The sequence below is a fragment of the Emydura macquarii genome, unplaced genomic scaffold, assembly GCF_026122565.2.
Source record: "Emydura macquarii macquarii isolate MOO-44397 ecotype Brisbane River unplaced genomic scaffold, CSIRO-AGI_Emac_v2 contig_629, whole genome shotgun sequence".
NCBI classification, from domain to species: Eukaryota; Metazoa; Chordata; order Testudines; family Chelidae; genus Emydura; species Emydura macquarii.
In genome coordinates this window covers 7,000,697-7,017,891 of record NW_027130766.1, presented here as the reverse complement: position 1 = coordinate 7,017,891, position 17,195 = coordinate 7,000,697, and the positions used below count along the sequence as shown (strand labels likewise).

General features: G+C 41.5%; 1 protein-coding gene across 3 annotated transcripts in view; it reads right to left on the bottom strand.

Moving 5' to 3' along the window:
* Positions 1-16,686, bottom strand: part of CDK12 (cyclin dependent kinase 12) — a 50,554-nt gene extending 33,868 nt beyond the window's left edge. For all 3 annotated transcript variants that reach the window (XM_067541215.1, XM_067541213.1, XM_067541214.1), the window contains exons 1-4: positions 15,038-16,686; positions 8,595-9,479; positions 3,043-3,219; positions 698-837 (exon numbers count right to left, since the gene is read on the bottom strand). In XM_067541215.1, coding sequence (XP_067397316.1) covers positions 698-837; positions 3,043-3,219; positions 8,595-9,479; positions 15,038-16,098 — 2,263 coding nt within the window. In that variant the 5' untranslated portion in view covers positions 16,099-16,686. The remainder of the gene's footprint in view (positions 1-697; positions 838-3,042; positions 3,220-8,594; positions 9,480-15,037) is intronic.
* Between the last annotated feature and the right edge of the window lie 509 nt (positions 16,687-17,195).

The following is a 17,195-nucleotide window of genomic DNA, read 5'->3' as shown; positions in this document are numbered from 1 at the left end:
TAATTTACTGGAAAATGTACTGCAAGACATTGTGTGAAACACTTCGTAATAATCAACCTCACTATCTACAATGCTGTCTCATCTACTAAAACTTTGCTAAATGGCAAGAGATCACCATTTATGCGCAAATTATAGAGTGCAGAATTAGCAAACTCTCCCATAGTTATAGCCACAAAACCAGGAACAATGAGAGCCATAGATGCTGCAATATCTAGAGAGAGGTGAGTTAAGAACAGGAACACTGTTTTGTTTAACTTCTTTGCTTTGGTCACTTTACATTAGAGTCTTTGTCATTCTAAGGATCTTATTTATGGTTTGACACACAACATCAATTAAACAAATTCACAGGTTTACGAATGGAGTTAACAGTAGCTAAAACTGACACTGTAGGTGCATACAGGGTGAGATTTTTAAAGGCACAAAAAGGTAGCTAGGCACTTAACACCCTCCGAAAGTCAATGGAGTTAGACTCTTTTGAAAGCCCATGCCTCGAAGTCCATTCAAGTTTGAGACATTACTTGTCATAGTGGTATAGTATAGTATTCCCATTGACTGGTAACATCACTAAAACTGGAATGAATTTTTAAGCAGGCTCACTGTGATAATACCAAAAATAATTACAAAGCCACCCAAGAATCACTTAAGGAAATTCTTTCAAGATTGCCTTGCTCAGACTAAGGCTATATCTAACCTTTACCTGTATCCTTGTCCTTGGCTTTGTACACTTGCCCATATGTTCCCTCTCCAATAATCCCAATGATATCAAATTTATCCACGCAGCGCTTCCCCCAGTCGCTTTCTGTCTGTCTCCTCTCACCGTAACGAGGACAACAGATTCTGAAAAAGGGAAGATTAGTTTTAAAATCCCAAACAATAGTACTTACTCGTAATTGCTTTAAATGAGTGTTAATTTTTTTTTTTATTTAAATCCTAAAAATGAATAGACTGGAGAGCAATTTGGTCATTTTACCTATCCAGCTAGTAACACAGGATTGTTCCCCAGACTATGGTACCTCTTAAATCTAGATTAGTAATCACCAACAAGCAAAGGAATTTCATCACTTCTCTTGAGAGACTATGCCTTAATCTAATTGATCGCAGAATTAGGAATGTTATACAGTGCGCTAGATCAGTGTTTCTCAACCTTTTAGATATCAGGGACTGGCTTGCTGCATTCCTAAACTGTGTCAAGGGAAATCTCAGGAATTGGCACCAGTCCACAGATTGGTCGTTGAGAAACACTGCACTAGATGGAGGTCAATTTTCTTTACTCAATACAGCAGGCCTCATTAGACAAACATTTATATCCACCCATCCCACACAACAATATTTATACATAATACTAAGAATGGGAAAAAACACAATAAATTTAATTATCCAAGCAACAAATGCCATCTTTAGTTTAAAATGGCAACCACTGTACTCTTGTTTCAACCTGACTTAAAATGAGGGCTGTAACAAGCTAGTTCCCATGGTCACTTTCATGACTAACTTTCATTAAGTGCTACTTTGTAAATTTTTACCCTAATAGTCTTTAGTAAATTACACTATGTAGCCCTATTCCTCCTACAGCTACAGTAGTCAAATGGGACTTTTTTTCTACACCCATCCTCATAAAGTGTTATACTATATCAGGTTCCTACACCTAAAGCACAGAACTAACAATTGTACAAGGCCAAAGAGCATAACCCTAATTCCATTCAATTTCACCCCTTATTTTCTCCCATACAATGATATAAAACAGGGCTCAATGGTTATGATGCATTAAATCAACACACTGCTAAAAGATCTTCAGTACGTCCCACCATTCTCCAGTTAGCCTGTAGAATGCTAAAGATCTTGTTACATTGCTTTTAACATGAGAGTGGTTTGGACAGGAGCCAAATGATTATCTTTACTATAACAATTCTTTGATAATTTTAGATTTGGTAAGTATTTGGAAAACTTTTGCATGAACACAGGATATTTGATTATTATTTAGGATTCAAGGCAGGAAATATGCCTTAGGAAAGAAAAGTAAATATAAAAGATATTCCTAACTGTACACAAGAGTTTATTCTCTTGATAAATGCATAGTTCTCATTAGTGTTAAGGAAAGTTAAGTATGCCAACTGAGTGGAGAACAGATGACTAATGTCTTGGGTGAAGGTACGTGACTCCTTTACTGAACAATTGCTTCCTAGAAACACTGAAGATGCTACATAAGGCTGTTTGCCAGCCAGGTTTCTTTGGCCTCAGAATGAGAAGTCCTTTCCCAATTCAGCCAAAATACTTTTTTCAAGGCAATTGTTAAATGACAGTTGATAGGAATTTTCAAGATGGACTAGGTTTAAAGTGAACATGAAATGCTTCAGTAATTCACACCACAGGAAGGATCCTGTAATAAAATAATGGGACCTATCAGAACATTGACGAAGTGAAGTCTGAATTACAGGTTCCATTTAGTGTGATGCATACATGCTACATTTCACTTGTTCTTTTTCTGCAACTGTAGCCCTTCTAGTTTGTTTACATTCAAAAGATGGAGAAAGGATCCCATTTTCCTGCGTGGACAAACACCTATACTTAAGACTGACAGATAGAACCTTAAACCGGTCAGATGTGAAACAGAAACCCAAATGAGTGTGTGCAGCGAATAAAAGGAAGCCAGAACAACAAGGACGTTGTTTGGGGTTTTTTGGTTTGTTTTGTTTCCTCCACCCCCCCCCCCCAAACAATGGTTTTCTATAAGCACGCTCATGAATCAAGCCTGTCTAAAGTCAAATTATTTCCAGGAAAAGAGATGGGTTGTCCAATTGGAATTTTCTTCTTACCCTGAAGTGATTTGCTACATTACTGAGAACTGCTAAGACAGTTGCAGATTTAACCTCAGAGGAGGGTACATTTTGGTGGTAAGAAAAGCAGTTTCCATGTACAATTTATAGCCGCATTCTAAAACACTTTGGGATCCTTCTGGATGAAAGGTGCTATATAAAGACAAGATCACGAGTATAAGAATGCACAGTTTACAGATGCTAGCATACAGTCTGTGCAAACACTTACTTTGGTCTCTTTTTGAATGGTTGCTGAGGTGGTGTGGCTGCCTTTGGTTCTGGAGACTCCGGGGGAGAGGGATCACCTCCAGGAAGCTCTGGAGGGAGCGGGAGGTCCATGAGCAAGTGTCGTGGTCTCTGCTCTCTCTCTTTCTTCACGGGTTTTGGAGGAAGACTCTCCTTTGGACTAAATCCCAGAAAGTTACAGCAAGTTAATACAATATGATCAGACTGAAGATGCCATTTTAAATCAAGCGGATCATAGGCCAAAAGTTTCAGACTTCAGTGCTGAAAGTTAGAGGACTAAGCATAGATTTAGAAGCCTAGCTCTAGACACCCAGAGTTAAAATTAAGTCATCTTTCTTGTTTCATAGCCAAAGCCAATGTAGAAAAATACGAAATTAAAAATACAGCCCAGCCTTAAATGACCACGTAGCTCTTTGCAACTAAAAGTCCCTTATGCCACTGGATTAAAAATTCTTAACATTCTATAAACACAGTAATAAATTTGGGATATAACTTATCCATTTACTGAGCCCTACCTCCATCTCCTGTCCACACATTAAACAGATTTAAAGGCATGTTCTGACCTTTAAGTCCATTAACGGCCATTGCAAATCTACAACATGCAAGCAAAATTAACTCTCTCTCCATTACATTGTTCTTAACTCGTTAGCAAGGACAGAAGTGTGACAATAGTAACTTCTGCATATTGCAGGTAGATAACCAGCTCATTTCTTCTTTCATTATGGTACTGCAGGGTTGTCTTTAATTAGTAGGAGATGACATGCAGAACCTAATTTATTGGGGGGAGGGAGGGAGAAGGTGATCATGGAGAATTTCTGAATAAGTTGAGAATTAAAATCCTAGTTGAATGGCAGTAGGCAAGTCGCATTATTTGTAATACTTACTCAGTACAAGACTCCATCTCCCCAGGAAAGGGAAAATCTGTCTATTGAGAAAGATGAACAGCTTTTCAGGTGTCATTTTTAGGGCAACCTCGTGTGTGTGTGTGTGTGTGTGTGTGTGTGTGTGTGGGGGGGGGGGGGGGGGGGAAAGGAGGTTGATGCTTGTCAGCATCAGCAGGTCTAAAACTCTGATCGTCAGCATAAAGAAGCCAATGTAACTGAACTGACGGAAATAGAAAATTAGGAAAGTTACCTTACTCGCTAGCCACTTCCCAATCTAGCTGAAACCTGTGGTGAAACACAGTGTATTTCACAAATGAATACAGAAGCAAGACATGGAAGGAGGTTTTGATTGCAATACAGTACTTTTCCCCCTTGGAATTACTGAGTTCTGCTACTCTTTAAAGGAATGGACAAAAAGAAAATAGTCTTTTCATCGCAACTAAGGTCATCGCATAGGTTTAGTGAATTAATCAGAAAAGCCCTGCTACTCAGAGCACTGGAGGAAAACTTTCACTGACAGGTATCACTATGGCCATTATAAGCCATGAAAGTAACAATAGACACGAAAAAGATCTATGGGTTTGATCTTACTCCTGTTTAAAAGTCAACTGAAGCTTTGCAGTTGACTTAGAAGAGCAGAATGGCCCCTGTATTGGCCACTCTCAACGAAAGCAAAGATCAGCGTTAAGGCTGACAACAGAAGCCCCCAAAATTGGGTTTCGGCACATAAGGATTTGAGCTGGCACTCTAAAAATAGCAGCCTAAACCAGTGGTAGCCCGGGTGACAACTCAGGTGAGCCATCGGAGTATGTGTATTCCCATGGGAAGAAGGCAGGTTTGTACTCAAGCAGCTATCCGAAGCTGCTGCCTATGCTACCCCGGGCTACCCTGCTATTTTTAGTGCACTTGCTCAAGCAGAACTAGTGCGTCTGTCAAGCCAAGCTGGGAAGCATGTTCCCAACTGCAGTGTAGATACACCCTAAATGTAGAATGAAGGAACCTAAATTAAGTGCACAAGTCTGAAAATCAGTTCTTATCTTACCGCCTGATAGACTTGGTAAAATTATTTCTCTAGCTTCATCATATGTTTTAAATATTTGAAGAATATTTAAAAGTTATTCACTCAGATTCAGTGCCTAGTCATTTCATCCTGTGTATCCCATTCACCATCAGGATAAGCAGTTCCTGTTCCACTGATGCAATGGAGCTTCACCCACTTTTGTCAGCTGCAAATTTGTTCTAGCTACGCAACATTATGCAGTGTTTTAATATGCTCCACACACCTTCAGCCATAAAAAGCCTGAATTTGAGACTCTTCCCAGGATGCTTCAAATGTACTCGATAGGATTTTGGGGGAAGGATGAAGCTGTGCTGCTAGGTAGAATCTGGAGAGGAGAAGCTTTTCTGGAGTTTTTTCATTGTCATTAGCTGACATGTAAATTGTGATCTTCATTTGATTATTTAAGGCTGCTGGCTAGCTAGAGTTAATTTAGTTGTACCTCAGAATTAATGCTGCTAAGTGGTTATTTTAAATTTACTTATGGTCAGGGCACTCAGACTCTTTGCATAGGCATTCTTTTCTTAACGTTATTTCTAAACAAACACCACCTCTCCATTATCTACGCATGAGAGTGCTGGATACAGATGGAGTGGGAAACCTTAAAGATGAACGGCAAAGCTTCAAAAACCAAAACCCCAACAATACAAAAACCAAGGGACATAAAGTCCCATAACAGTGAAACAGTTGTAGCTGCTTTAAAAAACTGTAATTAGTGCATCTCAGATATTTTGGACAGTAATTACCACTCAAAGATCCCGAGGAATTCAAAACTCTGAGACTTTCTTGAGTGATATGTCAGCCATCGGATGCCTAAAATGATGGAACCATTCCATTCTAGACCTTCCTTTTCACTCCCTCCTCATGACCTCCCTGTTGGATGAAACCTCTCATGTTGCACTTGAGCCTAAGGTGAATCCTTTGGAATTATACATCACAAGTCTTTTTAGTGCTAGGCAAGCATGAAGAGAGAGGCACAAGAATCTCTTTGTACTCAGCTGAGCTGCATTTTGTTCATAGGCAACTCAAATGGGACTCTAAATCTCATGCTTGCATAGTCTTGGAAATCAAGGACAGCATATGTTTTTTCCACATGCTGGAAACAGAATAAAGAAATCCACTTAGAGAAATTTGGTTCAGAAACAACAAATAGTTACAGGTGATTGAAAAGAATATACTATGCATGGTCAGTGTGTCAGTTGCAACTAACACCTGCTAAACCTAATGACGTGGGTTTGTTTGCCCCCTCTTGTTTCAATGGCTTGGCTGGCTGAGAACTTGTTTGCCAACCTTTGGGTGGAAATTGTTTTGCAACTGTTATAAATCTCTCAAATACACAACAGTGGTGGAGGTAAAATGAAGAAACTGATAAAGCTGCAAGTCAACCTTCAAAGATTCTACTCAGCCACTCATTTGGGAACATGTACAATATTAGCATTTTCATCACTGCCACACAAAGAGGTATGAGAGTTTATGGTAAAGTTTATGATGCTTTACAAGGCTGTCTTAACTACAGCAGAGCTGACTCAATAGATTATTACACTACGTTAGCAACCACAGCAGTATGTTTAGTGTGTATATTTCCACCGAAAGTACTGGTCTTGGTACCACATTAAGGCTACACTTTCCACTCTCACTGCTATTTAAAAAGTTGAACAGACATACACTGACCAACACTAAACCAAGTGCTGTTTGTGAAACACAATATAAGGATGCACAGGTCTAACTTATTATAATGTATTGTAATTATCACAATTACAACAGTACCTTGTTAATACTAATGCCTGAAAGATCCATCAAGACTAGCAAGTGAACAAAGAAAGAACATATAATGAACTTTGTTCACTTAACTGTATAGTGGTAATACAATACTTCATAGTATACTAGTAAATAGTTTTGTTTTACATCATGCAAGAGTAATTAAGCCTTATATTAGAATATCATTGTACATCTTTACTGGGAAGTGGAGAGAGAGCAATGGGTTTCATGAGCAATTTAGTAAAGTAAAAAATGAGAAGGACCTAACAGGAAATCATTCATCAAATTACAAACTTCAATAAAGTATTGTGCCACTACAAAAATAAGTTTTTAATCGGATTTCAGTTATTATATTTTCTTTGCCCAGGTGTATATAGGTTATTTCCATGATCACAGAAAGCATGTGTTTGGAGTCATCTAGAAGATTACTTAACTAATCTAGTCAGATCTAAAAATTATTCGTGAAGCAGTCAACACTACAACTCACTTGGGAAAGGACTGAGTCTTAATGTTCTGTTTAGGGCTTGTCTACAAGGGAACTCTCAGGAGAATTAATTTAAAGTGTACAATTAAAGTGGATTGGTTAACTGCATTAAGATCCTGTGTCACACAATCAAAATTCAGGTCACTTTCATTCTGAATAAGAATATCCATACTTGGGCTTAATTTGGTTTATGTAATCCACTTTAAATGTTAATTTGGATTAACTTCCTGCATGTCCCCATGTAAACAAAACCCCTTAGAGATAGACAGGTAAAGGGTTACCCCCTTCGACATTAAAATTATTTAACAATGTAATTAGATGTGCAGCATGTGGCACACATAAAGCATGTTGTGTGTAAACCCACAAGGAACATTACAGATGGAACCATTAAAAATACTGAACTATCTATGTATGGCTTGCTTACTCCTAACAACCCTTCTCCCAGATCTGCTACTTAACTTCTGAGATTTTCTTTCCCCACTATGGCCTTGTTTATATGACAAAGTTTCACCAGGTGCAATTTTAAAGCAAATTAGTTAAGACTGATGCAAACCCCTGTGTCAACACTCTTATTTCCATTTAAACTGGGCTTATTTCAGTTTATTATAAATACATTAAATATCACCTAGCTCTTTTAGTTTACTTTAAGTCAATTAGCAATTGATTAAAATATCCAATGTAAGTTAAAGCAATGCAATTTTTTGGAAGTAAACAAGGCCTGCATGTCCCAACAACTTGCTGGAAGTGTGACATTACTTTGTGCTGTCATCTCCTACAGGTGATATGCTCTTTCCTGCTACTTCAACTCAGCTTTTTGGGGCATTTTAATTTTTGGAGTAACTCAGGACCTACTCCTGCAAGCTGCTGCACACAATGGGACCCCTTCTCCCCTATGAATTCCCTTGAAAACTGACAGAGGTACTTCCATGCAGAGCAGTTTTCAGAATAGAGGCCTAGTGGATCTGTAGTAAGACTGACTGGATTTATTTTATTTATTTTTTTAAAATTGATTTAAAAAAAAAAAAAAAAAAAAAGACCCAATTTCTCTCCCTCACTGAGATTGTGTGTTAGTTTCAGCACTGAACCATAAACCCCGCATCACAGGCATTCTGGGTGGTGAGACTGGCAAGTCTATAACATCATGAATGATAATGTGACAGGGCAATTGGTTATGAGTGGTGTTTTCAGTAGAATGGCACAGGCTTCAATAGAATAGAGTACAAGACTAGGTATCTTCTAGGAAACATAAGGAAGGAGTCGGTCGTCAAGGTAAAAATAAATCTCTTCTCTGTTAATGTGTTAGTACAATGTTTTCCAACCCAAGCAGATCTGAGTTTTCCACATGACCTTACCTATCCAAGTCATCTTCCCCGAGCAAAATAGGTGGGAGCGGGAGTGGAGGCAGCGTTGAAGTCTTCAGGTGTGGTATAGCAGCTGTCAGAGACACTTGTGATTTTGTAGAGACTTGGACAGAGGGCTGACAGTTTGCCTGAGTGGACAAAGCAGATGTTCTTGAGTGGGAAGAAGATGGCAAAGATGCTGGGATTGAAGTAGGGACCTGAACAGAAGTCAGCTGGGAAAGCGGTAGAGGTGGAACAGCTGGTGATGGAGGCAAAGGGGGCAATGGGGGAGCCTGGGGTGGTGGTGTAGTTGTTGGTAGAGGTGGAGGAGGTGATTTTATTGAGGGCAGCGGGGTCGGGTTCTCCTTCTCTGTTGTCTCCGTCTCTTTTGGAGTTGCAATCTCCTCTTTCACTACTGCAGACTTCGAGTCTTTTGTTCCCATTGTTTTTGAGTCTTTAACTGGAGCTGCAGGCTTCTTCTCAGAGTTCTCTTCTGTCTTGGTTTTTATTGGCTCCAGAGATGTTTTAGTCTCTGCATTCAGGTGTACTAAATTAACCAGTTCCGTATCGGAGGCTGATTTTTCAGATTTAATGATTTTGGGTACCTTTTTAGACTCCGTCCCCATCTCCTTAACCTCAGACGAGCTGTTCTCTTTTATAGACAGAAAAACAGGTGAGTTCTTTGCCTCCTTCCCATCCACCTTTGCCGCTGCTGCCGCTGCTGCAGCTCGCTCCTTCTTCTTCCTGCTAAGCTCTGCTCCCAGGCTGGAGTTCAATGGTAGCCTGGCAGGCGATATACTGGAATGGCGACTACGTGAACCAGACCTCTGCTTTTTACTGTGAGAAGAGGAGTGTCTTGAATATACAGGACTTCGACTTCGAGACTTCACAGACTTCCTATGGAAAGAGCAGGAAGCAGAAAATTGAGAGAAGTCTGACCCATACTCTTGTTAGTTACTGAAATTAACAAACATGGATAGCTCTCTTTAAAGACAAGAGCATTCATAAATTGTCAAGAATACTTCTGAACATACCCAGGCTTGTCTGAGGAGATTTAAGTTAATGGTACCAGTTTGATGACACTTTAAAATAATCGAACATCTAGGGAGCTTCCAAGGCCAAAAATTCTACTGCTTACAAATTATCAACAATTAAAACAACAAAACTGCAGGATGAAGGCTAGAAAACCCCAAGATAAAGAAGAGATAACAGATGCACAGTGCTTGACTGAGGATTTTAGTTGAGAGGATGAGCAGACAGTTTAAGAATCTTTCAGGGCAGCAGAACAAGAGAGAAAACACAATGATAAGACATGAATATTGCTTGTGGGAAAGTTTTGTACAACCTTCTGACATTGATCAGAGGTATTACAGTAAGGCAGTGATACTCAGTCCTCAGTGGTTCATGAGCCAAATTAACAATCAACATTACCCAAAAGAACCAAAGTAATGTGACTTCTATAGTACTGTATGTTCACTCACAGAGTGTTTTAATGTCATGTGCTGCAAAGAGCCGCAGGTGACACATTAAAGAGCTGCTTGCGGCTCATGAGACTCAGTCTGAGTATCACTGCAGTAAGACATTCTCCTAGTGAATGCCATTTTTTCCCACAGAACATTTTCACTCCAAGTAAAGGTTTTACTATTACCATAAATGCATTTGCACTTTACAAGACAGAAAGGCAATTTGGGACTTTCATCCTGCTTAGACATGTTCAGAGATTCTGAGTCTGAATTTACAGTAAGTGGGCTACAATTGATTACATAAGGAGAGATATGAAATGAATTTGGAAATCTGCATTGTAGTATTAGCCACAAACAACCCACTTCTTTTAAAAGTATGAGGTGAACAAAGGATGAACTTGGATTATGCACAAGTCTGCAATATCTGTGAACTTAGTAGAGACAAGGGATGGACATTTACTGTAAAGACTGAAAAAAAACAGAAAACTTATTTTCAATTCACAGGTCAACGAATATTTTCTTCTCTTCAAGGGGTGCTGGGATTTTGCAGGTCATAAAACAGTGCATTTTAAGAGGAGTACTGTGTGTATGATGAACTTTAATGGATTTGAAAGCCAAATGTTACTAAAAAATCTTGAAGTGAAGGTCTACCCATGCTGTAGTTGAAACCATGCTCACAACTGATTTTTATTCTATGATCTATTCAAACTGAGTTCCCTGACCACAATAGAAAATATAACATGATTTTAGATCATGGCTTAGAGAAATTCCCTTTTCCACTCTGCTCAGAAAACCATGCAATATTAAATGTGTTTAAATATGGTAGCTGTTAGCAGATTTTTAACTATAATTGAAATGCAGTGTAAGAGATTAATATAATTTGCACCAGATAAGAGAATAGCAATTTTAAACAATTATTCTGACAATATAACTGCTTTAAAAATAAGTTGAAGGATGGAAATGGTTTGTTATAAAGTATTTCACTAGACATTAGTGACTATAGAGGCCAAAAATCACTGTGACTAAGTGGATCTTACCTTTAGTCTTAAAAAAACAAAAAAATATACAAAGAAATCAAGACTTATTTCAGATTCTGTCTTCAATGTTCCTGAAAGTTATGTTTAAACAGAAGCTGGCAATATGCCTCAAACTAGCATATCCTCTTTAAGGGACTCTGGATAACCGGTTTATTTGTCACATACACAGGCAGAATTTGCCATTTGGATAGTAGTTCACTTTCCAAATCTCGCTGCAAAACTGTCAGGAGATGAAATAGCTGGCAGCATGCTTTCACTGCACTCAGAGGTCACACTTGCACACTTTGCTGAGGACAACATTCCTAACTGAACTTGTGTGACATGGATAGCTGCAAACAGATAATTCAATGCTGTTTAAGTTTCAGAATTAAGTTATGCACCAAATCCCAGAGACAACTGATTCATTACATGGATCTGAAAACTGCCCCCTCAACAGGAAATATTACCTTTTGTCACTGCTAACTGCCTTAAAAATATGTTTTAAGAGAAAAAAATGTATACAGGAAGTTTTGTAAGGTGTTTCCCCTGTCTAGAGTAATCACTTAGTAACTTTATCTCTGGCCAAAAGGTTAGTTACATTTGCCCCCACACACCACCTTTGAAACCAACACCGCACTGCAGATTACTCAGTTTACTATACCTAAAAAAGGAGGAAAAACTACCAGCTTTAGAGATGTTCAAGGTTTTCTTTCCAGTTACAGTGCTGTGGTTAAAAAAATTCCTGTATTTCTAATGCCTGCATGTGTAAAATGCAAGCCATCAAGCCAGTGAATTGAGATAAAGATGTCAATGGGAGAGAATGGGGGTAGCTCACTACAGAAAAGCAAAGCACAATGGCAGCAGATTCATTTCCCTGCTACAATCAGAGCTGTATTAGAGAAAGATATCTTTGGAGGAAGGACTGAAAGAAATCTCTAGCCCTATCTATACTATGAAACTGGCCATTGCTAACAGTTGTTAGCAACAGTTTCCCCTCAACCAGTGATGAATGCAGAACAAGACACAATAGAGCGCAACTGGATACTTCCAGAATGTCTGTCATCTGAGGTGCTCAGAGCAATCTAAAAACATTAAGCATACCTCACAGGTGAGATTGTGAGGTATTATTCTCCTATTACGCAGTTGGGAAATCACAAGCATAGTGGTGAAGTGAAAGTGGTAAAGGTGGGACTAGGACCCAGGAGTTTTGAATCCTGGTCTCTTTTTTTTAACCATTGTAGAAACTAACTCAAATTAAATCCTCTAACTCCAGTTCATGGACATTTGACAACCTCATATGATTTTTTGCTGCACACCAGTGACTATGGCGTACATACAAACGCAGAAACTAAACTCAATATAGTGTGCAAACCCACATTCCTCAAGCTGAGTGTTACCTAAATTGTTTCCTCTGGCTATAGCTGCAAAGATAAAGTTACTACAAATATCGGTTACTTTGTCTCCTGACCAAAGACTCTATATTTCCTCCTCAACCAAAAACAGTTTCAGTTTGGAGGGGCCACTTGGAACGTGTGACCCACAGTGTGCTTCATCAGGGAGATGCATGTATTTAGTTTACCATCTTCCTTCTGAGAGTGCATTTTGGGAATGAAGGGTAAAATAATCACTAGGAAGAATTTCACTCTCAGCCAATGAAAAAATGACAGTGCCACAGGAAAGATTCATTCATGCCCCTTTGAGGAATTTACACTGAACTTTCCTCACTGCATGGAATGCAGATTTAGTGAAGAAAACCAACATACACATAAGCAAACTCCTAACAGAACTCCTAACAGTTAGAAAGGAAAATGAGATCTGAAAATTTCCCTCTGCTCTTTTAAGTGTAATATTGTACTTTGGGGTGGACATTTTCTGCAGGCTTCTTAAACACTCCCAGTTGACCACTTATTTCTTGCTTTGTGTGTCAGTGAAACCAGGCTTTGATTAAAAATAATGTGCTATACAAAAACTGCAGACTAGCTTTAAAAGAAAGGAGAGGGACTGTGATGGGTTATCAATTTAACCCCAGCTTCAAAGAATTCAAAATAAATAGAGTGTAAACAAGCAGTAACCTTTGGAATTTTTTTTCAAAACTGGCTAAGTGTTGTACTGCAAAGGTGTCCTCAAAAACTTTCCCACATGGCGATGCAAGCTCATGGAAACACATACAAAGCTGCTTCCATAACCATGCTTGGAAAAAGCAAGCCTGACTTCATATTTTACAGATCAAATCAGTTATTTTTGTTGTTGTGGGGGGTGGAGGGGGGGTTGTCTGTGTGGGGGGAGGGGATGAAAGAGGAAAACACAGAGCTTTAGAATCCCACTGATTCCTCTACTATCCTCCAATCTAATAGCAATGGTCTTGCTGGTTAAGGAAGAGCAGACACACACTCTTAACAGAGCCTATGAGCAGAGCCAGATAAGACACACAAGGCATCTTCCACCCCGCTGATTTTTCCAGAGGTGTAAGCACATAGCCTATGAAAGCAATGTCTTCATTCCCAAAAACAGAGGATTTGTTTTTTGCATGGAGATAGCCATGTCAATATAAAATCCTAGTGGAGATATGGGACATGTAGCGTTTGCCTCCATGTAGCTAGACAAAATATATTCCAGATGGGGGGAGAATAGGGATGACCTCAATGAGCTAAACTGAGGCAAAAAGCTACCTGTGCCTTATTGCCACTAGTACTTTACATTGAGATAGTTACATCAATGTAAAACACACCCCTCTTTTGCAGTGAAGACAAAGGCAATGTTCTTAGCCCACACCAGCCCTGATTTTAACTGGAAAGTCTATTCCTTAAATGTTGAGAGCAACGGATGCAGTTTTAGAGCTCAATTCCACGGGCACCAAGTTCAATGGAACTACCGACATGATAAGGGCCAATCACATAAGTAAAGGTGTGCAAGACCAAGCTCTTCACCCACAGCTCCCAATGGAATCCAGGGAAGCAACACAACTAACATTGTACATAGTGTTTTGACAGTTTGCCATAAGGACTGATTTCATTCAAGTCCAGTTCTGAATTAAGATAAAGCTATAACCATAGTTCCATAACACACACTCTGAGAAATGGACATTCACTCAGACACGAGCTTTAGATAGAAAAATAATCTCTGTTGGCTACCTATCAATCTGCACTCAAAATACTTTTGATTACTTTCATCTGAAATAAAATGCAGCACTACTACTAATTTCAAACAAAAATGTTTCTTTCAGTGTCAAGGTTACTGGTGCATAAAGAGAAAAAATACATCTGTTCCAAAATAAAAAAGGTTACCTAATTGCTCTTCTAGAATGCCAAGGAACTAACAAATGGAAGCACATGATCCATAACTGAGCAGAACACATCCTGAGAAACTAGAAAGAAGCAACTTAAATATGGTCAACTCTAATTTGATGAAAGGAAAGAAAAGTTAGCTAATTCAGAGTGAGATGTGCTCAGAACTAAACAGTCCCTGAAAACTGTGATCAATCTGTTTCCTAGGTGTAAGAATTTTGATCAAAGTTTCCAGAACATGAGAGCTTTTTTAAGTACATTTAGTGCTAGTGAAAGGTGTTGGATTTTCAGCACTAGATATTTAAATGGCTTCCACAGAACACTCAGTAGTGCAAACCTCCCCACAATGCTTCATTCCTAATCTGCAGAGGCCACCTCTAGAGGCAAGAGTAATTCAATCCTAATGGCTTATTCACAGTTCCTGGCCTCTTTGCAGAGGCTGCCTATACGGAGGCTGATTAGTGCCAACTATGGTGGTGGTTTTTAAGATGTGGACATCTATCCAAAGTGACTATAATGAGCCCTACCAAACTCATTTCACGCAGGCCAGAGAGCATCCCTTGGCTATTAGAAGTGGACACTAATTACCTGGGCCAGATCTGAATATATGATCTATAGAGTCAATCACTTGCATCCCCAGAGCCACCCACATCTCCCACCACCACATAAAAGACAACACAGAGATCACACACCTGGCTACTGGACTTCGGCTCACTGACCGCTTGGCAACAAAAGGACTGCTCGAGCGCCTTCGGCTGTATGGGCTGGGTGACCTTCCGCTGTATGACCCACTTCCTCTCTCATAGCTCGATGAGCGCCTCCTGTTGTATGGGCTGACAGACCTCTGCCTCCTACTGTAAGGACTAGGAGACCGAGTGTTGGACTGGTACGCTACGGGTTCCTTGTAGGGTGGGCTGACCGACTGCCTGCGCGATGAGCCACCTGGGCTCTTCTTGTAGGAGTCATAGTTGCTGGATGTATGTGACTGTGGAGGACTGAGATCATATTCTTGGGTGTAGGATGCTCCCGAGGGGCTGTCATCTTGTTTGGGACTATCAACCCATTTCCTGTGGGGACTCCTGGATTTCCGTTTTGGACTGTCAATTGCTTTGTAGCTTTTCAGAGTGTCCCTTTTCCGATGGCTTTTACTGCGATCTTTGTGCCCAGACTTCAGCTCCCGCTCTTTCCTGGACTTTTCCTTGTGTGCTTTGGCTGACCGGGACTCCTTGTTGCTGCTCCTTGATGGCTGTGACTTAAAGTGTTCCTCATTCTCCTCGTTGAGTCTCTTGGAGGTGCCCGACACCCGGTCCTTGGTGGACCCTGACTTGGACACCTCCTGGTTCTTTTCCAGCTTCTTTTCCTTTTCCACCTGCTTGCTCTTGATCAGTTCACGAATACGTTTGTGCTGGTGGTGCCGGTGCTTGTGTAACCTGTCGCTTCTGTCTGAACTTCCTTTCCTCTCATCATTCTCCCTTTTCTCCAGCTTGAAGGCCACATCATCTGAGAAGGTGTCCGAGTCGGAGCTGATGTCGTCATACTCCACCAGTGGCTTGATCATCGCGCCCAGTGGTGCCGCCGTCTCTTGAGCAGCCAGCGGCGAATCTTTGGAGTGCTTGGACCTGTGCCTCTTGTGTCTGGAGACCAGCCGGTGCCTCTCCTTGCTGTTCGAACTGCCACTGCTGGATGTCTGCTGCTGCAAGGAACCCCCTCCTCCTCCATCCTTCTTGCCCCCATGTCTCTCTGGATTTGGCATTCCTTCTCCACTGTGCTTGGAAGAGGGGAGGGGGGAATCTTCCAAAACCCCCAAACTTTAAACCCTGGTCACCCACCCCACTACAGGCCTCTCTCCCCTTGCCGTGGCTCTCCTTTCTCCTCCCACCATTCACAACTCTGCCCTCTGCCTTTCCTCCCTCCTTCTAGCTCTCTCCCTCCTACATGGGGCGCAGCTCTTTAGATCAGGCCCCGGGATGGGGGGAGGGGACCTGACCTCACAGGGCCCCTGGGCAGGAAGTAGAAGGGCCTGGAAAGCCCCAAGGAGGGGGGCCTTGGGAAGAGGGGGGCTAGGCCCTGGAGCGGGCCCCCTGGCCCAGGCAGAGGGTCCCCTGCGCGAACCCCCTTGGCAGGGGCCCCCTGGGCCTCTAAGCAGGTCCCTAGGCCCGGCTCCCTAGGCAGCTCGACACGAGAAGGGTCCCCTGCTCCCGCCCCCTCGGCCGCGGTGCGGTGGGTGCCCGGCTCGCGGCCCCCTTTGTCCACCCCGCTCCCGGGGCCGCCTCCCCTCTCACTTCCCAAAGCGAAACGGCACCGCTTCCAAGGGGGCAGCCGCCAACTCTCGCGAGACTCCTGCTCTCGCGTGATGCTCGCCACGGCTCCCCCCCTCCCACCTCCGGCTTATCCAAACGCCGCGAGAAACTCAGGCGCCTCGCCGGCCGGCGCCGCTCAAACCTCGCGAGAGTTCCGCGGTGGGCTCCTCAACAAAACTTTATTGAGCGGCGAAAAACGCGGCCAGAGGGACAAGTCAGCGCAAGGCAGCCTCTCTCTTTCAACAAAACTTTATTGAGCCGCACTGTGCGGACACTTACCCATCTCCCTCCCCCCCTCCAACAAAACTTTATTGAATTGCAATGTGGAGTCTTGTGGACAAATCAGTAATCACCAGTCACCACCAACGCCCTTGCTCAGGAGCATCAAGCAACACGACCTTCTCCAGTCTCCAGACCAAAGGGAGCTTGCGTGCCTTGCAATGGGAGGCATGAAACACCCCAAGTGTGATATGCAACAGGGCCCCAAGGCAGTGACACTGGGGGGAGGGGTCAGTGCCTCTCTAGGCCCAGCTTTATGGAAATAGAACCC